At 43.2% G+C, this 25,245-nt stretch overlaps 1 protein-coding gene across 6 annotated transcripts in view; it reads right to left on the bottom strand.

Annotated features, from left to right (window-relative positions):
• The window catches only part of tenm2a (teneurin transmembrane protein 2a), a 206,023-nt gene that overhangs the window by 26,846 nt on the left and 153,932 nt on the right, over positions 1 to 25,245 (bottom strand). For 3 of the 6 annotated variants that reach the window (XM_044040585.1, XM_044040590.1, XM_044040586.1), the window contains 7 exons: positions 19,244 to 19,482; positions 7,462 to 7,584; positions 5,889 to 6,115; positions 5,159 to 5,354; positions 3,320 to 3,421; positions 2,613 to 2,807; positions 1,016 to 1,216 (listed from right to left, as the gene is read on the bottom strand). In XM_044040585.1, the coding sequence (XP_043896520.1) occupies positions 1,016 to 1,216; positions 2,613 to 2,807; positions 3,320 to 3,421; positions 5,159 to 5,354; positions 5,889 to 6,115; positions 7,462 to 7,584; positions 19,244 to 19,482 (1,283 nt within the window). The remainder of the gene's footprint in view (positions 1 to 1,015; positions 1,217 to 2,612; positions 2,808 to 3,319; positions 3,422 to 5,158; positions 5,355 to 5,888; positions 6,116 to 7,461; positions 7,585 to 19,243; positions 19,483 to 25,245) is intronic. The other 3 variants (XM_044040584.1, XM_044040589.1, XM_044040588.1) reach the window with 1 other exon arrangement.

The following is a 25,245-nucleotide window of genomic DNA, read 5'->3' on the forward strand; positions in this document are numbered from 1 at the left end:
TCTTTATTAAAGCCAAACGTTGCCTCACTCATAACAAAAGCTGCGGCTCCTTTTGTGATGCTGAGATCGGAAGCGTCTCAGGCTGGCATGGTGTAGGTGTCTCACTCTCCTGCAGTGATAGCTTTATTTTATTGAGTCAAGGACTGTGGAAGTTGAGTATTTTATTACAAAAGGCTTTTAAACATGAACCCAGCTATGTTTACAACCAATTTCAAGCTTCTACTCCCCCTCAAATCCTCAGGTGCGGCGGAACATTATGAGTCTCTGCACAGGAAGTGACTCCAGACTTCAGTCTTCCTCTTGACAGGCAATGCAGACTTAATTTAATTCAATGTCTGTTGAACTGTAAGTGTCAGTCTCTCCCATGCAAACACGTCACAGACGGTCATGCAGTTGTTGAGTTTATGAAACATTAATCAGCATTTCATTATCTCTCCTTTACTCAAATCACTTTATCGTCTCCCATGGAAACCGACTGCAATATTCTAATTGTAATAATCTATAAAGCCCATAATAGTCTGGCTCTCTGGAGCATTTCTGACATGCTCACTGACTGCAGTCCAATTAGACCTTTCAGGATATAATGCAATGGTCTTTCACATGCACGTATAGGTTTCAGATGTGGGTGGAAGAGTTTTCTTCTTGGTCTCTGGAACTGTCTAATGGCATAAGATCTGTCACAATTTTCCCATTTTCTTAAGCTTGTAAGTGGCTTATTTTATATATATGTGTGTGTGTGTGGATCTTACTTCGTGCTTTGTGTGTGTGGACTCAATGCAGAGGTTTCTCATGCGGTTTGTGGGTGGTTTATATTTGCTGTTATCTTATAAGTGATAAATAAAATAAGCCACACACCTCAAATGAAACAGCCTTGCTCTGTCCATTTTGGGTTTTTAAGCACTAACCTCAACTGTCACAGTTACTTTTACTCAAAAATATACAATAATTTGACTTAATTTGACTTTTTTTTATTTCTCTCTTGCAAATTAACCATCAGATGTAATGCTGCACTCACCCATTGAGCAGTCGGGCCCCATCCAGTTGGGGTCACAGCTGCACAGCCCAGTGTCTGGTATGAAGGCCCCGTGGCCGTGGCACTGGTCTGGGCACTGGGCCCTGGGCAACTCACAGTGGAGTCCTCCCCATCCAGGCTTACAGTGGCACTCCCCATTCACACAGATGCCATTGTTGGAACATGTTGGATCCAGGCAATCGACTGCATTAAAACCAGAGACACACCAACAACAGAGAACACCAAGGGAAGAAAAAAGAGAAAATGAACAAAGAGTAAGACAGCACTAAAACTCGAAGCAAATTAAATGTTATGAGTTTTTTTTTCTTTATTGTAAAGAATGTGATGTGATGTATTTCCATTCTCTGTGTACACAAGAGATAATGGAATAAAAGAAAAGATTAGCAGACACATACAGACACATAAAGCAATTGAAGCATACAATAATGAATAGCTGAGTTTCTAATTGGGGCATCGCAGCAAATGTGTTCCAGTCTGAATGAGGAGTGTCACCTCGACCACATTATTTGGTGTGAGTGTTCGCCAGCGTGCTCGAGTGTGTGTATATGTTTGTGCGTGCACGCGCTAATACATAGGGGAGAATCTGACACTGTCAGTATGCCAAGCTGACAGGCAGCTCTGAGTCCAAACAATGAGTGAAAACCAATTTGACAAATTACCTTCTCCTCAGCAAAGCGTGCACATCCCCCTCTCCTCTGGCCTCCTGACATGGCTCTGTCCCATTTGCTCCTACTCTCTTGCTCTCTCTCACTCATTCTCTATATCTTTCTCCTTGTCCTCTTTGTCTGATCCCCTCACTTCTGCTCAGACACAATTGACCCCGCCGCACCTTTTTGGACACATGTTCATAAAAACACACGCTTGCACATAACCCAGGCCCTCCGTTTCTGTTTGCCTGGCTGAAACGGCAGATCCAGTTATTGATTTTCATGTCGCTGGCACTTCAGGTAAATTGTTTGAGGGACTCTGCTGTGATGAATATCAGATCTCAGACCAAGAGGGGGATGGGTGGAACAATTGGATGAGAGGGAGATGGAGAGAGAGAGAAAAAGAGGAGCAGGGGAGAAAATGCTGACCTTGTTCTTTGGCACTGAGTTTTGACTTCCTCCTGTCACTCTACTCCTTTTTTCCCCCTCTCTATTTCGTCACCCCTGCACACACGGCCTGACCTTTGTCTCTCTTTCTTCATTGACCGCTCACTGCTGCCCTGACCCCTCCTCCCCACCTTCTCCATTTCTCTTGCCCTCTGTCTTTGCGATGACTGATCCTTCTTAAGAAGGATCAATAGAAGCGATTTTATCTCTTAATAAAATCACTGATGTGTTTGGCTGTGGCGTCATACTTCATCTGTGTATATGGGGGAGACGGCAGACACTCACTCAGGGGGAGATTATGCTATGATGAGCTGTCTAACTGGAGTGGGTGTGTGTGTGTGTGTGTGTGTGTGTGTGATTGTTGTTGTGCTGCAAACACTTTCAAAATGATCACTCAGAACCACAGGCGGAGGAAAATGGCTGACAAACGTTAAACCATCAAACATCCTTGAGCATCATCACACCATTAACTCTTCTGCTCTCACCCTCTGCACAGTTTTGCCCCTTGTAACCGATGGAGCACACACAGATGCCTTCTGTGCAGGTGCCATGGCCGCCGCAAAGAGGGTCGATGCACTGTGTAATGGGGACATCACACTCAGGCCCCTTCCAGCCGCTGTAACACACACAAGAGCCCTTCTCGTATTGGCCATTGCCGCTGCACAGGACCGGGCAGGCGGCTAGAGGACGAGCAGAGAAGCAGAGGAAGATGGAAAAGATTAAAACCCTGTTGCAATGAAAGAGGAAAAACAATTTGCAGGTTTTTTTTTTAGAGATTCTCAAAGCAGTGAAAAGCCTAGCTGCCCACACACACACACACACATACACACACACACACACGCAGACCCCACCTAACCTCACCAACACTTCACAGTGCAGGTGAGCGAATAGAGTGGTTAAAGGGCTGTAGAGTGGCGATGACATGAAGAGTAATTACAGGCAAGTGTAACTAAACTATTCATCAAAGCTGTCTATCCCAGGTGAGCACGGAGTCGAGGAGGCGTTAGCTCAGGGAGCTGCCATCCATCATCAGTCATCTTGTCTCAGTTCCACCTAAGGCCACACACCATCTTACTGCTCTTAATCCTCTCTACCTGCTGCACGGAGCTGAGATATACCTGCTGGACTAATTAGACGACCGCAAAAACAGAACGTATCCGACGGGAGGAACCCATTTGTAAGCTGCTCGTACCTTTGGAACAGTCCATGCCGTGGAATCCTGGGAAGCAGTGACACACACCAGAATTACACTCTCCGTTGCCATGGCAATTGCGCGGGCACTCCTGCACTGAATCTGTGAGAGAAACAAAGTGAGGAAGAGAGAGAGAGAGAGAGAGAGAGAGAGAGAGAGGGGAAGGGTGAGAGAGTTTGATGGCAAGGATCAAAGCGTTCGATTAAATCATTGACACTATGTCACTGTTCAAGACTCTACAAATCGTGTTAGAGCACTCCCAGTCTCACAGTCACAAAGACATCAAAAGGAAAAGGCCCTCCATTAAAATCCCATGTGTTTCTTTTTGGTGCATATTTCATAGTGTGGGGAGAAAGTATTTTGAATCAATGTATCGTTGCCCTTCTCCGCACGCAGCGTGAGAGAACAAGAGAAATCAGCTGCTCTACGCCGACGTCCTCAAACCCTTCTGCCGCTCTTCTCCACAGTCTGACGCTGCTGTTTACTACTGAATGGTGTTGCGTTATTATCAAGTATATGATAATAAAGACTCTTGACTCCACTCAGGGCTTTATCCACCTCTAACCCACTTCATGACAGTTCAGTGAGCTGATGCTGATGCTGAGGAGGACTTTTGGACTTTTATCCAGGCTTCCTCCTTCCCTCCTGCTTTTTCTGGCCTCAAGTCTTCTTGAAATTATTGCTCAGCCTATCCACACTGTCCTCCACTCTAACACTTCGTCCCTGTTTTGCTGTCCTCAGCCATTTCCTCCCCCTGAAATGCCATCCCCTTGTCTCCCTCTTACCCTAATGTCACCCTCTCTTTCTCTCCCCTCTTCAGCTCCTTGTCCTCGCTTTCTGATGCCACTTCACTTCATTCTAGCTTTGCCCCCTCCATTATATCTTCCCTCCAGCTCCCTCTTTCACTACTCACTCTAATTCTGCCCTTGCAGCCTCTGCCACTCTTTCTTTCCACTCCTCCAGCAACAAACTCTACCACCAGATACTGACAGTGAAGGATTCTTTCAATCGGCTTGACTCGTTTTTATCCATCCCCCTTGTTCTCACTCTTGTGCCTCTAACACAGTGGAAATTATTTGTGCTGTTGTCCTCGGTTCTAAAAACATCACACTTTTACAGCCGTTGTTGTGTTTTACCAGGATATGTTCTGATTTTTGATCTGCTGCAAAGAACATTCAGAGGAAGGGATTTGAGACTCTCTGTTGGAATAACTACACACGATTCATTTCTCCTACTACGATTTGGCAAAGACTTATTTGTAAACTCACTAAGTGGTCCTGACTATATGTGACAATGTTACTAAAGTTGTGTGGCTATAGCGACATGCTGTGGGTGAGATTTTCACTCAGAAGGTGTAAAGTCTTTGTTGTTGGAGGAAAAAAAAAAAAAATTATTTTCTTTTTTGTTCTTCCTAATGCGGTATTGTTGTGCGTATGTTTATTTAGCTCTAACACGTTTTGAAAATGTGCCTGTTTTTGTTTTGTTGGGTGGATGTATATGGTAATTTTAGATTTGCTTTGTGGGTAAAAAACCCTCAAAAAACTTTAAAGTAGAACAATTTCATGTAAAAGCTCTTATATTCCTGTTAAAGCAGAACACATCCACTTTGGGCATTGAAGGCTATTAACAGACTGCTGCATATGTGAGTCATAAATTGTCACATTAAAGCCTTGTTGTATTTATTTTAACACTGTTTTTTAACTGTCTATCAGTGTGAGAGAAGAGCAACAGTGAATCAGTGCTTTAACCCTTTAAATCAATGTCTCGGGTGCCATTTTCTAAATCCCATTCTACATCTCAGTCTGTTTTTAGCACCCATCATTTCTGACTCAGTCTCACCCATGATGTTTGTGCTGAAAGAAACCATCTCTCGCTCCCGACCATCATTGTAGAAGGCCAGGTGCCAGGCACCGGCGTCCAGGTACTGGACAAACACCGCCTCATTGAGGACCACAGTTTGGATGCTCCTCCTCTCCCGTGGAGACTCCACCACGCTCCACTTCTCCTTCCCGTCCAGGCGCTCCATATAGTCATACTGACAGAGAAAAAAACCAGAGAAAGTTTGAGAATGAAATCGATCACTGATGACGTGTTGTGGTGACATTTTTTCTTTGAAAAGATAGTGAAAAATGGCCTGCAGTTGTATATACATGAGAATTAAAAATGAATTGATAAGGGAGCGCGGCTGGCAGTTCCATTCTCCAAAGAAGTGTTTTTACTTCCTGCTCTGTTCCAGCTCAGGTCAGCCAGTGAAACCGTTATCTGTATGCAATTACCCCACTCTACAAATCAAATCTGCTGTTAATTGAGTAGTTTCTAATTAATAGGAGGCAGTAAAAGTTACATTACTGTGAAATTTAATTAAGTGTAAATCTTAGCTCAAATTAGTTTTTTCAACCATAATAAATCACAAATGGATTTTAAGAGGTCTCAAGGAACAAGTATGTCTTTTTCAAAACAGATTCTCATTTTTGGCAGTGATCGCTATAAAGAGGGTTCCTAATGATTAAATGCGAAAATAAACTAGTTAACAGCTCATTCCCCTGAAGGTGAAGAATCAAGAGGTTACCTGTGCGTGTGATGGAGGCAGGCCTTTGCGAATGTACACTCCAAACAGAGCATCCTTGCCCAGGGAAATGTTAAACTTGAGGAACTGGGGTTGGCTCAGGTGAAGGAGGGATCTCCAAAAAACTCCTGGGGGGACTTCTTGGTTCACCCGCCTCCCGACTTCAAGGTTGCCTGTGTCTATGCTGCTGTTACGGCCGGCCCACGGTCCTGGAACAAGGGGAAAAGAAACTGCATAATCTGTGATTATCGGCATTGATTGTCAGAGTCAATAGTTAATCATCACAGTTTACTGGAAATAATCTGCTATAAAAATTCATGGTCAGTAGGGGACGAGCACCATTAGCTCTGCAAACTGTGTGCCCACAGTTTGTGCAAGACCGACTGTTGTTGCGCGACGGTGGGATGCAAAACGGTGTCTTTGTTGCAATGCCTGCAAGACTGTGGACTTTGTTGTTTGAGCTAAAAGGAAACAGAGCTGATAGAACGGCAGGGAAGAGCTTCCCAAGCAGGCACGCACACAGAAAAACACAGCATCCTGCAATCAGGTCAGTCATCTAACAGCAGAGAGCTGGAGCCCAGTCAGAAAAAGTGTGTACGTGTGTGTGTGCCTCAATAGTAAAGAAATAAAAGTAACAATGAGAAGAACAACGGCAGCATCTGGCCGAGACGGCTGGGGAACACAATACAGCAGCCCTTTCATTAATACAGAATACAGACACAACGCAGCAGCCCACATGTACCTATAGTATGAGCTGTGTGTGCGTGTGTGTGTGTTACAACGTGAGATCGAGCGAAGGAAAGACGAATAGATAGGAAAACCACATGGGGGCCTTAAAAGACAAGAGAAGATGGAGGCTGTGCAGTTTATGTTTTACCTGCTGACTGAGACAGTGAACCTCACCTGACACAACTCAGCCGCGTGGTTACACAGCAAACACTGATAGCACAGCTAGTACTGTCTCATGAATTATGGAAATATTTATTGGATTTATTTATTTATTATTTATTTATTGTGTGGGTGCAAAAAAAGAAAAGAAAAGAAAAAAAATCTGATGGACTATTCTGGTATGTCAGACAGCAAAAAAATGCATTTAAAGGCCTTAAGGGATAAAGCCAGCAGCCTTTATTTATTCTCATTATTTTTTTTCTTGTGTTCAACAAATTCAACATTGTGTTAGACAGTCATTCAATAGTTTCCGACTTTCCTGTCTGAGGCACCAAAGCCCCAACCCTGTTTTGTTCCTGCTGAAGACATAAATCTTTAAAACAGGGTCAAAAATGTGTAGGTTTATTTTAGGAGTCTCTTTTTCGTTTTTTTTTTTGTGTGTCGTGGATTAATACACATTCCTTACAACACTAGGATGTATACAGTGTCTGTGGTTGACTCACAATAAACCACAGGGCCCCTGGCTCGCTGTAATGACGGAACATGTTACCCAGTGCACAGTGTGGCTCATTAATGTGGATGAACAATGGAGCTCTGTTGCACAGAGAAATGAGCTTCAACAGTCTTTTGCTGCACACCGGCGACATTTAATGGTCTCCGTGTGGGGTGTTTGTGCTGTAGTTCATACCTCTGCCTCCAGAGGGCAGCGTGGCCACGTCACTGTTGACAGGCAAGCCAGCTCCCAGTCCGTTGTTCAGCACAGGGCCGTCAGATGGCTTCAGCTGCCATGTCAAACCCAACAAGTTGATCGCTGCACACAAAGGGATGGAGAGGAGGAGGAGAGAGAGGGAGAGAGAGAGAGAGAGAGAGAGAGAGAGGAGAGGAAATATGACTTAAAGGTCCAATATTAAAGAAAAGCCACATAAAATAATTATGGGCGGCAAATCAGTCATTGTCATTGTACATGACATCTATATAGCTCAATTTTTATTTTTTTTTTTTTTAATCAAACACAAGTGGCATGAAGCCAGTGGCTGTGGGGCCTCCAGGGCAGCTGATTGTTGCAGGCTAATGTAACCAGCTGCTCCCGGGGCCCCCCGTTTTCAGCCTGCTGCGCCTACACTATGCAATCCTACAGGAAACCTACAGCAAAAAAAGGAATGTGCTGTGTGACATTGTATAACAAAACTGACAATTAAAAACAACAGATAACAAACATTTTCTCTGCTCGTCTTTACCTCAGCCTCTCACGATTGTCTTTCGACCTGTCAGCATCTCCCCCTTTTACTTGGAGGCTTTTATACCACCTCGCACAAAACAAGTGACAGATTTCTCTCTGAAGAGATCACTCCATGACTTTCTCATCTCCTCTCCTTTTGTCCTCTGTTGTGTTATTGTGTGCTGGTGGTATAAGACTGCTCAAAGTGTGTTCACTCTTCACTTTGTCAGCCCTTTACTCTCACCGCGTCTCTTATCTCCTTAGCCTGCTGCCAAACATCAACTCCCGCACTCAAAAAGCTGAGCAGCAAGAAAACAGCCCACCCTCTTTCAGCACAAAATAGAAGTTTGTTGTTTTGGGGGGGGGGCTGGTATTTATCGTGTACTTGACTGATTTAATCTGCTTAATGCTAATGAACAAGAACTGTTTCATTTATGGCTGCATATTTAAAAATAAATATGTTGTAAAGAAATGGAGCACCATGAATACAGTGGTGTGAGCTTTGAGAATACACATGCATTATGGAGGTGTTATAGCATGCCTCTCAGCATTGGCCCTGTCCCCATCACACAAGCCCATAACACCTGCATCTGAAGCCGAGGAATCTATTTCCCTCTCATCAAGTTCTGTCTCCACTTGCCCTGGGTTTGTAGACACACACACACATGCACACAAAAGTAAGGAAGGGGAACGTGGCTTAAGGTTTTCGATGCTGGAACGGACTCATTCTCATCCCTCTCTCTGTTTCTTTGTTTCTTTCTGTTAATGCTCCCCCCTTCCTCTCCTCCATCTCCTCCCTTTTGTTGGTCAAAGGAAAGCGCTGACACCTCGACTGCTGCCCGGCCTCCGCTGTCAGCTCTTTTTTATTTTTCATTGGGGTGGGGAGGGTGAGGTGGTAATGGCGAACAAGGGGGGGCAAGCAACAGAGACTTGTGTCCTCCCTCTCCCTGTCTCGTACACCCACCTCTTGCTCTCCCCTCTCTCAACATGCTGACCTTCATCCCTCTCCCCCTCTTCACTTTTAATTCCCCTTCTTTTCTTCCTTCTCTCCGTCTTATCTTTGCCTGTCCTTCTTTGGAGATAACACAGACATACATCCACACACGCCTGCAGATGCACACACACGCAGAGATGGTATCGCGGGCGGCGATCAATGGAAAGATTACCTATTAAATCAGGTGGAGACAGTAAGCAATCCTGAGTCTATTGTGGCGGCTCTCCCAATCTAGGTCATCCCCAAGAACAATACCAGACAGCCATATTGTCAGCTTGTTGTGTGTCTTTTCATTGTGTGTGTGTCAGTCAGGGTCGGCGCACATGTGTTTCTTTTTCTGCAGGTGGTTGTGAAAAGCTGACCAATAGATGGCACTCTTACTCCTTGCTTATAGGCGCACAGAATCCAATTCTTTGTCAACAGGTTTTCTTTGCAGCTCAGGAGAGGCAGAGAGAAGACGGAGACAAAGAGAGACACTTGTTATCATTCTACTTACAACTACCATCCCTCATTTTAACAAAACTTCGAACTTTGTTAGGGTGTAATTTTAGCCGAAATGAAACAGCTGAAATTGATGTACTTAGCTTTGTGTTGCCATAATTTTAAGCATTTTCTTTTCAAATCATAATTGCTATAATTACTGTTTTCAGGCTGCATTGGGAGGCTTCACTGAATGCCACGCCAATGAACCCTGTCCGACTTGAATACGACTGACAGACAGAACAGAAGAGATTGTCTGTCTCGAGCTGTGGTTTCCGTCTTAGTCTTCTCACTCATGTTAATTTATCACACGGGCTCACGAAGAGACGTATACACAAATATGTACGCGTACACACATGAAAGATCACAGAGAGGCAGGTTTAACAAGCAAAGGGTTGAATTAAAAATAAATGCTTCATGGGGTTTTTATGTAATCTCAATACATAATTCAAAGAGGCAAAGTGCTTGCCAGTATCATCTGTAAAAGACAGCAACGGAAACAGTGGAGGTAAATGCCATCCTGTGACTAAAAAAGAAGAACCATGGGCTGATGGATAGAGGGTTTGAAGAGGGGCAATGGCCAGCAGCTCTAAAAGAAATCCTGTCAAACCTCGGCAGAGAGGAGGAAAATAACAGAGAGAATACTGGAGGACAGCCAGAACTGAGAGAATATTAAAAAACATATAAAATCCCCAGAGGATTAAAAAAAGAGCAGGAAAACAGGCTATAGTCGATGTTGCAGGGAAGAGAGAAAGAGATGAATAAGGGACCCCACAGATGAAATGAGCAAGGGAGGAGGAAAGATTTAAGGGATGAGTGGTCCTGTACTCATTGAATGGTTGGACTAGAAAAGATGGTCGCGATTCATCCTCTGACAGTAAGTGGTTCAAAACATATGCAATCAGACAGAAATACAATGAACATGTGTGTTTAAAGAAATATTTACATCAAAGAGCGTTACAGCAAAGGGTGTTAATTGATTTCTGCACGAGAGGCAGAAAGGTGACTATGTGGCAGCCTGTACACCGAGTGTCCCCCTGACACTCTGGAAAATACTGTATCATCATCACTCTTTTCTTTGGAACATGTTCCGACTGCTCAAAATCACCTAGCCCCCTCTCTCTCCTTGTTTCCTCATCTCTGTTCCTAGGTCTCTCACCCTTTTCTGTCTCAACTCAACCTTATCATTGCCTATTTAAATGGCAGCATCTCCCACTGATCCAGTTGCACCAGTCCTAATTGCACCAAAGGCAGAGTATGGCCTCTTGCATGTATTTGTATCGTGCAACTAAAATAACACAAAGTATGCGCGCACACACACACACACACACGGGAAACGTGGCCAACACACGTTTCTTTGCTGTCTCCCCTGGCCATCCTGATAAATGCATATTAACTGTTCTAATTCACCACTAAATTAACAACTCTGACCTCAATTAGGGTGGTAATTGTGGCTGAAACCAGCCCCCCAATCCTTGGCCCAGCTGCTAATTGGTTTAGGAAGCCTTTTCCCTCCCTCTCTACCTTTCTCCCCCCTCCATCTCCAAGGCCCTTGTTTAAAATGCCTGTAAACACTTTGTCGTTCAAAACAAACACATGCATAAAGAGCAGCCACCTGAGGAAAAAAAAAAAAACCTCCACTGTTTCCCTCAGAATCACTCGCACTATTCTCTCTCGTTCTCATGCGGGTGCCGTGCTAATGTTGGAGAGACTGAGGAAAGAACAGTGCACTGCCGTAGGTTCTCAATATTCAGGCCATTTGGGATATTTCTTAGAATTTACCACACAAAATCTACTCATGTAGTCTATAAATAAAGCAGCCTCGTCTCACAGCTAAGTTTTGAAGGTGCTGCGTGCTGAGATCATTTAGTGTCTCAGACAGAGGGACGGGGGCGGTGGTTGGCTGATGCCCTTGGGGGTCATATCCTCTAAGAGAGACAATTTGTCTGACTCTGTGTGTACTGCGTATGTGTGTGTGTGTGTGTGTGCGGACGCATGGTTAAAATTGCATGGCATTAACAACAAGCATGCACGCACACACGCACGCACCCAGGTGCACACAATGCAACCCCCGATGGGACCTCCTTACCAAGCTGATGCAACTGAACTGTAATTGACTGCAACACAAAAGGTTGTGCGAGTTGCTCACAGCTTCTACCTGCAAAACAGTGTCTAGGTGGCGGAAGCGGTGACTCACTCAATCACACAGCAGAAATGGCTTTCTCTTATTGGCACTGAAATATTGAGACACCCGACACTGATGAGAGACAGAGAGAGCTCTTGCATGCACGTGTGTGATGGGCTAAATGAAAAGAGATGTGCATCTGAGTGATGTCCTCCTTTCTGAATCCTCATTTCCTCTTCAGATATCTCTACCCTGACCCCCCATCACCCCCCACCCCCCAAACCCTCCCTCAGCCTTCTCTTCTTCACATCATCCCACTCTACCTCATCGCATCCCTTCCTACCTCGGTCCTTTTGCTCTCATCGATCTGTATTAGAAACAGGATATGAGGAACTATGCTATCTTATCACACATCACAGGCTGAGAGAGAATGAGTGAGGGAGGAAGATGGAGAAAGAGCACATTCTGGAGGCCAAGAATGGACGGAGGAACCTAACGAAAAATGAGAGACAGAGGAGGAGAGAAGAGAGGACAGCAATTTCTTTTGGTTCGCCCTCATCCATCTCCGGTTTGGAAACACAGCGCTAGTGATGCACCATGGGCCTAATTGGACAAATGATTGGGCCCAGATAAGACCTTTGCTCCAGTGCTAATGAATAAATGAATGAGGAAAGTAAATAAATGAAATGAGCCCATGCACGGTAAAGTGGGCGATATGAACCAAGCTCAGCTGTTGTGTCAGTGTGGCCTCTGGATTCATGCATACATCATTATTATAGGATTTAATATTAACTCCAATGCACGTACATGCAGAAAGTCAACGTAAGAACACTGATGTTAGCACCTTGTTCTGAGGGAACATGTGTGCTTCCTGCTTCGTATTAACAGACCAGTGCTATTGACCCATTTATCCCTCTGGTGCAGATGGTATACCACCTTGTCCCTGGTCCTGGCCAAACCTGGCCCTTTTCCTGGACTGGCAGCGGGTGGTAAGATCCTAACCTTTATCAGTACGACTGATTCTTATGCCCAGCTTCCTGCATTCACCATATGCCCCAACTGTGCCCTCACCTTTGAGCGACACATTCTGACCTCTAGCTGTTCCACCTTGGATCAGCAGAAGGGAAACCACATGCAGAGTGAGAGTGGACTTTGGGGTCAAGGAGCTGGTTTTGGAAAGAAGCCATATTGTGATACCTACAAGTTAATGAGATAGGCCCAATACTCAAGGGCTAACAACTTGTCTTTGTTGTGTTTACTTAAAAAGTTTGTTTTTTAACATTAAAGTTGGGAGAATAAATGTATTATTATTGTTTATTAAGCATGTACAGGTCAGGAAATGATTGGTAAGATTGTAAAGATGACAAAAATCATATTGATCTAACATTTAACATTTTGCGTCGTTATTGTTCATTTATTTAATCAAGTTTGAATAGAATATATTATGTCAGAGAGATTTGTATGTAACATACTGTCTCTCACTTTATTGTTTTGCATGTTTTCTGCAATGAGCCTAACCCTAAGGGGTCAAAGAGTATATAAAAAAACAAACAGTCCAGCAACAGACCATTATTCTTCTGCTGGACTGCCTGTAAATGACAGGCACATAACCTATAGCAGCCACTGTGAGTTATATTGCTTAACACATCATAGAACATTTTTTTTTATAGTGAACTGTAATTGTTAGTGTTGTCTCGTCATAGGAAACAAAATAAATGGAGGTATGTTGACATGAAATACGGTGGTAATTGTTTTAAAGTGATACGGCCCTTTGAAAATATGCTTCTTATCTACATGATGCAGCAGTTGGCTCAGGTTTTTGAGATTTGGCCGTCCTTTTTGTTTTGGTTTTAACAGCCTGAAACTTTACTGTAATGGTGTGGTTTCTCATATGGCAGATTTAATGGCTGACAAAGGTCCACGACCGAAACACTGTAAATTCAGGGCTGACAGTGTGCAGGAATTCAGCTTTTTTCCTTTCTTTCTTTCTGATCTGATGATGTCATTCTTGTGTGAAGACAATCTGGTTTTAGAAGTGAGTAAAGTGTGTACAGATACCGCACCATGGCCAGCCTTTCCATCATTACTCTGGCAGTGCAGCATCTCTTATAGTCTGATGAAAGACAAAAAATATTTCAGATTTTAAGCAAACTTAAATTGGAATGTTACGTAAAATATTACATATATATATATAGTTATATATAATATATATATATTATTCCACAGCAAAATTCATTAACATGTTATTATGTAAGGGGGACAGTGATATGACTCAAACCAGAAACTTATAACCGGAAAGAATGGGCAGTAAGCGATTGTGATCAGTCTGGAACAGCGAGACAGCAATGATGGATGGAAAGTGGTCAGTTTAGAGGCATGAAGGTCACAATCGGTGACTCTGTGTGTGTGTGTGTGTGTGTCCGTGTGTGTGCGTGTGTGTAATCCAGAGACGGGGGAGCTGAGTGTAGGACTAAAAATACACTGTGAATGTATGTGTGTGTGTGTGTGTGAGCGTGTGTGCTCCCTCTCATTCATCAGTGGTGACAATACCATGTGGAGTGTGCCACTGTGCCTGACAAATTCAGCCATCATGCGCGCACACACACATTCGCACGAAAAACACCCCTGCAAAGGTGACACAGGCGCCCGCTAGCAAGTTTGCTCATCGCAGTGAAGGGCACACCTGTGTCAGTGTGTGTGCGCGAATGTGCACATGTACGTTCGTGCGTGTACAAAAAAAAACTCCTCCTCCACCAGCAGTCTGACATGTCCCCGATCTTTCATCTGTGTATTCCCTCGTCTGCAGTGCATCTCTTATTCTGTTCGTTTCTGTCTCTCTGTACATTCTCTCTCCTCACAAGCGTACATCCTTCTTCTCTTTTTATCCTTTCTAACTTCCTTTGTCACCTCCCCCCGTTCTTGTCCTCCACATTGTCTCCTCACTCTGTCACACTCCCTCTGTTCTCTTCTCGCTGTGATCAATTAGTAGACATTAGTCCCATAGATACTGCAGGTGACAGAACCTCAGGAGGCCACGTTCTCCTTCATCTCCCCTCTTTCTGCCACCAACTCAGTTTCTCTACTCCACATCTGGCTGTCTCGTCACTCCTGCTCCGCCTTCCAATCACCCCCACACCCCCTACTGTACTGACAGTGACACATCAGTCTTAGCTTAGCCTTCTTCTCCTCCGTCTGTCCCATCGACTATCCTCATTTCCTTCCCTCTTGATGTTCTATCTACATGCTGACAGTGACGTGTCTCCCTTCCCCCCCTTTGCCCTCCCTGCCCCAACTCTATTCCACCTATTTCTTTTTCCCTCTTCCATTGCCTTCCCTCTATCTTGCGCTCTCCAGGTTGCCATTCACAATAACGGACCTGTCTTCCCTCCTGTATGCCAACCGTTCACCTGTATCCTAGCAACCACCTCTCCTTTGGCTCTGGTGCTCCATGCGGAGCAAGCAAACAAGACGCCAGGGGAATGAAGAACAAGCGCTCTCGTTTATCCTCCTCCCTCCATCCGTTCAATCATTCCTTCACACGTAAAGAGGGAGGCCATAGTCTGCTGGAGTTGGTTGTTAAACATTTCTAACCAGCAATGCTGTTGGTCCTTACATACAAATAAACTCACTTCAGCTCATACAAACACAGGTGCAGGAATGCACACGTGTCTTTTTCTGAATCTTTGAGTGGGTATCTCCATTTTAAAAGAAGGACATTGTGAATATTGCTTCAAAGAGCCATTGTCTATGTACCCTGGAAGCATGTAAAGTGCTGCTTTTTAAAAGATTCTCGGTGTGTGTGAATACTTTTGTGCTCCTGCAAACTTATAGAGCAGTTTCTAAAGCTACAGTTATTATGGTCTTGGAAGAAAAAGCAAGGGGAAAAAAAAAAAACTCCTGAAGGCCAAATAATACCTAAAAACCACATAATCAGAGACATTTTGCACTCACAATGGTGAGTTGGTCGTTGAGTATGGGAAGAAGTACTCACATGCACGTTCACGTGCACACAAGAAAAATGCTGCTCAGGCGCATGTGTTCTGGTTTTATTTATGAGTGGACTCCAGGGTGGACGCCTCAGAGGGGTCCTCTTCACGCTGCATGGCTCTGGGTGCTCTGCACAATCCCCGTGAGCGCTGAGCTCTCTCTCTCTCTCACACACACACACACCATACCACATAAACAAGGTACTCCAGATACAGACCCCCCTTATGAGCGGCGAGCTCTTCCGACTGAAACCCGCTGCTCGATTAATGCTACAAAAAGCTAGGTAAACACAGGGGCTTCAGGCTTGGCAGCACTGCTACAGCTCTGTTCGGCACAGACAAAAAAACAGAGCAACACATTTCCTCACTGCAGATGAAAACAGGCCCCAGCAGTTAGCAAAAGTGATAAAACACTGAAGTTATGACCCCATTCGGCTGACTGAATTTTAGCCATGCCGGACAATTATGGTTGGTGGTATAACACTGAACCTGTAGCCTATTTATTTTCTGTAACACTAAATGTACAGACAATTCTGCTTGAAGAAAACCATATAAGCAACTCTGGTTCTTCACTCACTGATTCCATTTAAAAAGAAGCAACATTTGACAGTAATATCACACGTATATATATATAAAGTACTTTATTAAGATGGGAAACAAACCAATGTTACTCTGAGGCAGCTGACTTAATTGTCTGACACTGATTTAGTATTCACTAATTAATAAAAATGTACAAGAGTTTCCGCAGTTTTTTTCCCCCCGATTACATCTTTATTTAACTTTCTTGAGCTATTATTACTAATTATAAGTTGTGATGAAAACAAAAAAAAAATGTAATTAAAGCTTCGGGTGAGGAAAACTATGTAAAAACAGAGGTTTCGCTTCGGTGCTCCACTACATCCCCGTCTTAAGGAGGTGTCGTGGACTATGTGGTGTATGAGGCCTTCGTCCTCCTCCCTGGACTGATTTCGATTCTCCATATGTGGCTGTCCAACATAATGTGACTGCATAAATGCTCAGGAGAGGATGGATCCATCTCTGTGCGCCAGGAGAGAGGGGTCTGGATCTGCTCTGGAGCACACACACTACACTCAAGACCACTCACAATCACATACACATGCACACAGATGGTCCAGATGGGGTGCATCGAGCCCACACCCACTGGACTCATAGATATATACTTATATATATATATACATATATAAATATATATGTATATACATATATACGTACACCACACACACATCACCACCTCTGCATTATATTAATAATGTATGCAGAGGTGATGAGGGGGTTGTTCTTTCTGCTGATGCCACTGTTTCCAGAGAGCCCCCCATCTGTTGACATTAGTCTCTGGGGTAAGAGGGCTCAGTGACACATCTGCACCCCCCCTCGCCCATTTGCACAAACACATATTCCCTATTCCCTCTTCTCTTTTCATTGTCTTTCCTCTCTCCTGTTTTCTCTCAACATACGAACACACACAAACACACACACGTGCAGACATTGTTGAAAAAAAATACAATCAACGCCCACAAACGCTTGCACAAGCTTTAAGCGATGGTCTCGCTCTCTCTCTCTCCTCCCCCCCCGATCCACCAGTAGCCAACCGTCTGAATCTCTAGCTGATGTGCTCAGTAAGTGTTCTCCTCTGAATAGTTGCCATTTCTTTGAGTTGCACGATTGCTCATTGCCTTCAGATCAGTGAAAAACATCCTCTCCCCGCTGGCCTTGTTAGGATTCCTACCTTGACTGATACCTGCTCATAGAAACAGCCCCTGCGGTTTATGTATCTTCCTACCTGTTTGACAGGCTGTTTGCTGATGCTGAGTGGAGGCCAGGACTCCTGCTGAGTCAGATTTGAACAGTACTGCTCAAGTCTATAACTCACGCCTTGAGCAGGAATAATTTGTGCCAAATTCTGCCGGAACAAGATCCGGGACCTCCCATACTCAGACTGGCACATTAGATTAGATCCGGCAACCCCTTCTACGCTATAAAAATATGTAAAAACATTACCACGTTACTAATGTCATATTAAATATTATACAGTTCCCATTGAAGATCCTCAGTTTATTTGTTTGGCTGTTACGATGCATTTTAAAGTCAAGGAGAAATCAATCACACAAGTGTGTGGAGCAGTGTTTGTTGTGTGTAGGTGCAGTGCTGTGCAGCCTCCTAAACAGAGAGGAGGAGATCGATAGACAGACAGAACATGCCATTAGTTTGGTTTCATAGCCTGCTTGCTCTTCCTGGTTGTAAATAGAACTTTCGGCCCCAGTTCCATTTTTACCGCATAGTAACTAATCCACAGACAGCAGGTAAACCACAGAGGGAGGGAGAGTGAGAGGGATGGTGGGGGGTTGGTGGACCACATGCTGTAAACAGCCTCGATCTACCTGCCTGCACCTACTTATTTTGAGTAATTATTGTGATTGCTGTGATTATAAAATGGAAATCATAAACATTTGCATTAACCAATTTTTTTTTTTTTTGTTTGTGATGGCAGTTTAATTATATTTTATATAGGTTTTGTTCTCCAGGCTTGGGCAGCCACAGCAGTGGGAGGGTGGACCAACAAAATATAAGCTATTACTGTCCTTGCTTCTTTATGTAACTGTCCCTGGGTTTAAACAAGGTAGTGAGCCAATGGCCAAACCAAGTGGCAATCACACACAAGAATCTGAGCTCCCACTCGCCTGGAGAATCATGATTTCAGCGACGCCAGTTTGAAGTTTTGCAATGGGAAATTCAGAGACGACACCTGCAACCAGGCCCCTATTAGGGCTGGGCAATTAATTGATTTAATGAAATAATTTGAATGAATGGTTTAGGAAGATTTGTTTTTAATGAAAATTGATTTCTCTTTAACCTCCGTGGTAGTGATGCAGCACTGCAGCCCACCCCCAGCATTTCTGCAGAGAAACTAACAAGAAGACGGGAAGCACTGACAAATTGTTCCTAAAAAGGCTCAGTCTCCTTAGTAACATGGAACTGGTTTTGTTTTGCAGCGTCAGACCTTTGAGCAAATCACCATCCACTGCAAACAAACTGTTCAAATGCAACTGCAACTAAAGGCTGCAGGTGGGTTTGTGTTCGGTTGCACATTCACCTCAAGAGGAAAATAACTTTCAAATATTTATTATTAAGACATAAAATGACATGTAATGTAAAAGATAAATGAACGTTTTCTTTAAAATAATTTCTTTCTCGTTTGCATACTGTCTTTTTAAGAGGGGAAAAAGAATTGTGAATTGAGTTTGGTGTAAAGAAAGACAAAACGCTCCTGGTTGGCTTCAACAAGCAAATCTACAAATCTAGACTAAGATGACTTTCTCTATAAAGTCTATAGGCTGAACACTGTGCATACTGTAATCAAAAGCCTTTATGTTTATAACTGGCCATTAGCTTGACACTTTTAGTTCTGGTGCGATTCTAATAGAAATTACAGTGGAGAACAATGTTGGCTGAGTAACTTAAGAGTAGTTATTACTAAGACATTTCATTTAAATGTATGCTTGACTCTGTCTATTCATCTTTATGAATGCCCTTTTAACATTTTACTGCTCAGGTATTTCACTTAATTCTCCATTATAAGGCATATAATTAAAACATAAGATGTAATTAATCTCCTCCATCAATAATAGCAGGTGCGTGTTCACTTACTGATGAAGTAGGACAGTAGGATGGCCAGCAGGGCAGCAGCTGCGATGGCTGTCACCGCGGCACATTTCCAGCTGCAGTACTTGGACGGCTTTTTTAGCTTGAAGGCTGAACGGGAGAAGGTGTTTCTGGGTAGCAGGCGAGGGGGCGGCGAATACACGGTTCCCGAGGTCAAAGGATAACCAGGGGAGGAGCTACTAAAGAGAGGGGTGGTCCCGGATGAAGTCTTGAACAAGAAGTGCCTGAAGAGAAAACAACAAGAGAGAGGGAAAAATGTCACTCTAAGGGTAGAAAAAAAAGAAAAGACATTTTGATATTTTTCGATTTTGCTCAAAATAAATGGAAGAAACACTCCGGTAGTTCTGCAGGAAAGTAAACATTAAAAGGGAGACACAGATGAGAGGGTCACATATGTGCACGCTTCTATCCAATATCTCTTTCTGATGAACCCTTTGTGCCATATGGATTTGAACATCCTTGAACTGATTGTGTCTCCAATTCAGCGCAGTTCCAGTCCAAGGTCTCTTTTTAACCTGCACCTCCTCTAAACCTCTTTTTTTTTCTTCTTCATTTCACCTCACTTACAATGTGCCTCGTTTCTGCTCTCAGTGACTGTGGAGGATCAATGCCATCCCCGGTCTTTCCGGTCTTTCCTGTCTTTATTGCCTCAGTGGGGTCAGAGCTCAGAAAGAGGATAAAAGATGGGTTTTGAACCATCATCCGTTTGCTCATATTACCCATTATCCTCTGCTATCACTGCACCTGCTCACCCAATGCCTCGCCTTTGCTCCTCTCCCCCCCTCCGCTTCTTTTCCCATTTCCAGCGTTCTCATTTTTCATCACCCTACTGTCATACCACTCCTTATCACATACATTTGTACTGCACATATTCATATTACTCAACACATTCTGTCTGTAATCATGTCTTCATTCATTCACTCCTTTCAGATTCCCCTTTCTCTCTGACCTTGAGCGCACATTGTTGCCAAAGTAAGAAAATGAATGGCTGCACTTCATGGAACTTTTCAAGGACACGGCAAGAACATCAGTGACACATTTGTGACTCTGGGAGTGAGGAGCTCCAGCACAGACTCGAGCTGGTATGACTAAATAAAGCTGTCAGGTGAGAGTGACAGATTGGAAAAGGTGAGGTCATTCTCTGACCTCAAATATGACTGGTGTGTATGTGTTTAAGTTGCTGACCTTAAGACAGAGGATGTTTCTGTAAGGACATCTTGTCTGGAGTATATAATCTGGCGTTGGTTACAGGAAAATCTGCCATAAAATATATAAACACTGTATATTTAACACTAAGATCTCACCAAGTATGGTTAGGGGAAGGACAATAAAACAGGCTGGATTATCTAAGCAGCTTGACCTACTTTAACACAATATAAAAGTGAACACCAGTAATAACAGTCAAATAATAAACCACTGCAATGTAAAGTAAAGCTTGTGAAAATTTAAACAGTAACTCAGCTTGTTATCTCTGATCAATGTTTGTATTAATACACGTTGCACTAACTTCACTCAAGAATCATTATAGAATTAGAAACAGCACCCAAACAAGCTACGTTTACTTAACAGACTACAGGAAAAATAACCTTATTTATAGGCTTCCAAACACAAACAAAGACCCTGTCTTGCTTCAAATGTCAAACAGTACATTGCAAATATTTATCTCCAGAAGTGCTTGATTTATGAGCACATTTTTCTTGTTTACAACAGCATGTACTTTCTGCGTACACAGAGCAAAGTCTGACCATTGCCAGTGCATACACTTTTTACTGACCTAATTTGTTATTAGCTTTAATTATCTGCAAAGGTCACAAAGATTCAGTTAAAAAAATAAGCCAAATCCAGAGAATCTAAAAAAAGATTTGTACATTCTTGTACAGTTCTTGACTGGAGAATGAGAATGATTTATTTTTGAAGTTAGGATTATTAATTTCTGTAAAACATAATAAGACACAGCTGTTGGCTGTTGGCATAGTATTTGCATTGTTTTCCCCCAGGTGTACAATTATTTAATTAGGTTTAATCAGTTTAATCAGGTTGTTCAAATCATATTTAAAGACGATGAAGGCAGATGTGAAGGTTCAGCCTCTCTCGGGCTCATATCGAACCATCTTTTATACCCCAACCAGTATATTGCACTTCCTATGTGCGTGTGTGTAAGTGCATGTGTGCGTGCTATTGGTAACATTATAAGGAAACCAAATATTTTCCCCATCCTAGTGATAAACACTTAAAGTCATAAACACTTAAACACAAGTCACGCCATCCTTTTGGGCGGGTCAACATGTTCATGTTTGGCACATGTTTTCTATTCAAAACAATGGGCAATAACATGACTCAGCACTTCCTGGTGTGTCCAGCTCACTGGCTCCTTAATCTCCTTCATTCTCTGTCCTTTTTTAATTTTCCTACCACATTTGGTGATGTTGAAAATGCACGGAGGGAAGGACTTAAAGCCTCTCTGTATGTTTACTGCAAGCCTCTCCAAGTTTGTTCCCCCAGTTTTTGAATAAAAACAGGTGTCCCTGCAGCACAGTGTAGTGTGCAGTGTAACCTATAAGGCTTTTGTACGACAGGTGTTCTTTTGAAATGAAAAGGCTAAAATGACATGTAGTCAGGAGTAATCGGTGTTAAAGTTACAAGTCATCTTTTCAAGTGGACTAAAGCTGACGTCTAATATTAGCACAAACAGGTGTCTGTGCACAAACGTGTATCCGTGCCCGCTGTCTCTATTCTTCAGGCTAGACAAGTGTGACCAGTTATAACCCACTGCTGTAGCTGCGTCTGATAGTTGCTGTTTGAAATATTGCAGTTTGTTGTATGGTCTCCTGTCCCTTTGATGTCCTTAACTGCTGTTTCATGACAGCTTGTCTGTACACGTGTCTGCTCATCTAAAAACAGTTGCTGAAAACGGGTGATGTGCTCAGAGCAGAAAGCTTTGCTTCGGAAGCACCGTTCCACTCTTTATCAATTATTCAGCCAGTCTGTGCTCTGTCTTTCACTTTCTCTCTCATCATCTCATGCCACTGATTGTTGGATTGGTATCCTGCAGGATTCTTCTCCTCTTTCCTCCTCCACCTATTCTCTCCTCTTTCCTCCCCCTTTACCTGTCAGGTATGCTGCATGACACCACAGAGAAATGGGAGAAATAGAGGACAAAAAGACAGATAGAGGGGGAATGAGTGCAAGGAGATGGCGCGCACAAGAAGTAAGGTTACTGTCTAAAAATACCATTCTCTCAGTGTCACAGCCATCAATTTTAATATGTATGCATAAACCTCCAGATGCAAGGCTCGTATGTGCACAGGCACAAACACAAACAGTCCAAGGTCATCCAGCATGTGTCTTTGCTCCGACTCATTTACAGCCGCTGATGCACCCTGTGACGGCAAGGCCAGCGGTAATTAATTACAATACCCATAAAGTGTGTGTGAATGCAGAGTGGGCTGGTAAATTACTCTCATTCAGTGCCACACAATGTATGTGATTTGTTGTGCTGGTATGTATTCGAACGCAAGCGATTGAATTCATTTCAGTTCCCGGCTTTGTTGTTTGCGTGCAGAGGCTCCACAGTGAGCTTGGTGTGGGATGGTAATATGTCTACGGGCCATACTAATTACGAGTAGGAATGGAGAGTGTCTAATGTGCTCTGGGGAGGTAATTGACATTGATTTATGTTGTGGCGGACTATGGAGGGGTTCTATCATAGCAGGCAGCCAGCAATCACAACTCTGTATCATTAGGCGAGGGTATGTGTTAGCTTGCTTGTGTGTCTCTGTACTTGTGTGCGAATATTGTGGGTTTTTTGACAGTGGTCCAGCATGGAAACGTCACACATAATTAGAGAGAGCTGACAGAGACACACTCCCCTCCTCCTTCTCAGCCAGAAGCCACCCCACCACCCCCACGTCCTCCCAAGTCTAACCATTACTACCTCGCTGTCAGGCATCCTGTCTCACACACGCACACACACACACAGAACAAGCACTAACTCACACACTGACACATATTTGCACAGACTCAGTCGGAGGCGGCCACCCATGCAAAAACAATAAAAATTTATGTGGGTGTCTCTTTGAGGAGATTGCCCTGTACATGCTACCAAGCATTTAATTTGCAATCCTTGCGGGGGGAAAAAGTGACATCAGAGAGGGACGTGGGATGGAGACGGAAGTGGTAGGATGAAAGACGGAGACAGGGAGGAAGGCGGGATGCGGTTCCACTTCATTCCAATCCCAATTGAGAGAAACGAGGACCTGGACAATTAACCACAGAACAGAGAGCATGCTGGGTAATTAGCAGGAAGTCAAGGTTCACATTCCCCTTGAGTGAACACACGCACACACTCTTGAAAACACACATGCACATACACCCTTCATTTTCTCATCACAGACGTGGTTGCGCAGGATAGCACTCTGAGAACTATCATCACAGGTGGAGAACAATTAACTGAGGTTGACTCTATCTGAGGTGTGTGTGTGTGTGTGTGTGTGTGTGTGTAACTGAAAACGAGCAGATCTGTGTAACAAAGGGCTCTGGGAGCTGAGGATGCTCAAGGATGGTGTCATGAGGATTGCTCACTGCTACAATTGTAAGCAACAATAATCAGCAGATGGATGCAGAATAATGGGCATTTATTTGCTGAGTGTTGCTTTGAAAATAGAACATGGAAGAACAATTGGAGCCTGTATGATGTTTTTTTTTTTTTTACAAGCAAAAACAATACAAGGCATCAAATGAAGTATTCAATAGTTTGATTTTCTTTTTCCTTGGTGAGAAAAAAAACAGCACACTTATTATTATTATTTTTTTTTAACATTAAAGGAATTGTTGTTTTAGAGAGGGAGCAGGTGCTCCAAAGATGAATGTATCAAACAACGGCAGATAAAATCAAACTGTTTCTACAACAAAATAGCAGCAAATGAAAAACTTTGATTGTGAATTAGAGGAACAGACACTTGTCATGTTGCCACATGTCATGTATTTGATGCGACAAGAATTCACGCTGTGTTTTATAGCGAGTGTGTAGCGAATAACCTGAATAAAGAATGCCGCTGCTAATCACTGTTTCATGAAATATAATATTAGGCCTATTAAGCTTCAGGGAAAACAAGCAGTGGTGCTACATCACACGACACCAGTCACATACTCACATACTCACATACTGAGCGGGGTGAATGTTTAAACCACCACCAGGCAGATGAGATGTGTCAGGCTTTGTCTGACTCAACGTAGCGTTAAGTGTGGGATTGATCACATTGGACGTTAACCACAAAGTAATTAATCAGAGCAGCATGTTGTAATGTCGACAATAGTTATTTTGGTCACCAGATGGACATGTTTTTTTTTTTTGTTTTTTTTAAAATTCAGAACCAAAGCTGAGTTAAAGTCATTTTATACTTCAATGCAGCCTTCATATTTCACTGAGTGATAAGTGGCTTTTATTTATTTGGACCTACCTTCAAACTGTCGGAAAGACATCCTAAGCTTCATCCTGAAGCAGTGACGTGGTAAAGTTTAAGCTCCTGAACCAATTAAGCTCTCCTCTCTTCTTGGCTGTACCAAAGTATGATGTACAGAAATAACAGAGCAACAGCTCATCATCAACTAGCAGACTCCAACTGTTTTACCTGTGACAGGATTATTTTTCTGGTCCTAGGAATTTGCTTATTCGCATCGAATATGAATAATGAGGGTTCATCAAAATTCACCTCCAAATTATTCACAATTTTGTGGCATTTATTCATGTTGCAATTGATGACTTAAGGCATAAAACATCAGGCTTATACAGAATAAAGGTGCTAAAATATGCATCAAGTAAAAAAAAAAAAAGCAACTCCCTGACACAAAACAAATCTACATTTGAACAAGGCTGCTCTAAAAGCCAACATTCTGATTCGATAGCATTCTCGTCTCACCCAGCAAGCCACAGACAAAAAATCTGTCGAGCTCAACAGCAACTCATTCCCGTCTGCACAGCCAGATGA

The sequence above is a fragment of the Solea senegalensis genome, linkage group LG12 (genome assembly GCF_019176455.1).
Source record: "Solea senegalensis isolate Sse05_10M linkage group LG12, IFAPA_SoseM_1, whole genome shotgun sequence".
NCBI classification, from domain to species: Eukaryota; Metazoa; Chordata; class Actinopteri; order Pleuronectiformes; family Soleidae; genus Solea; species Solea senegalensis.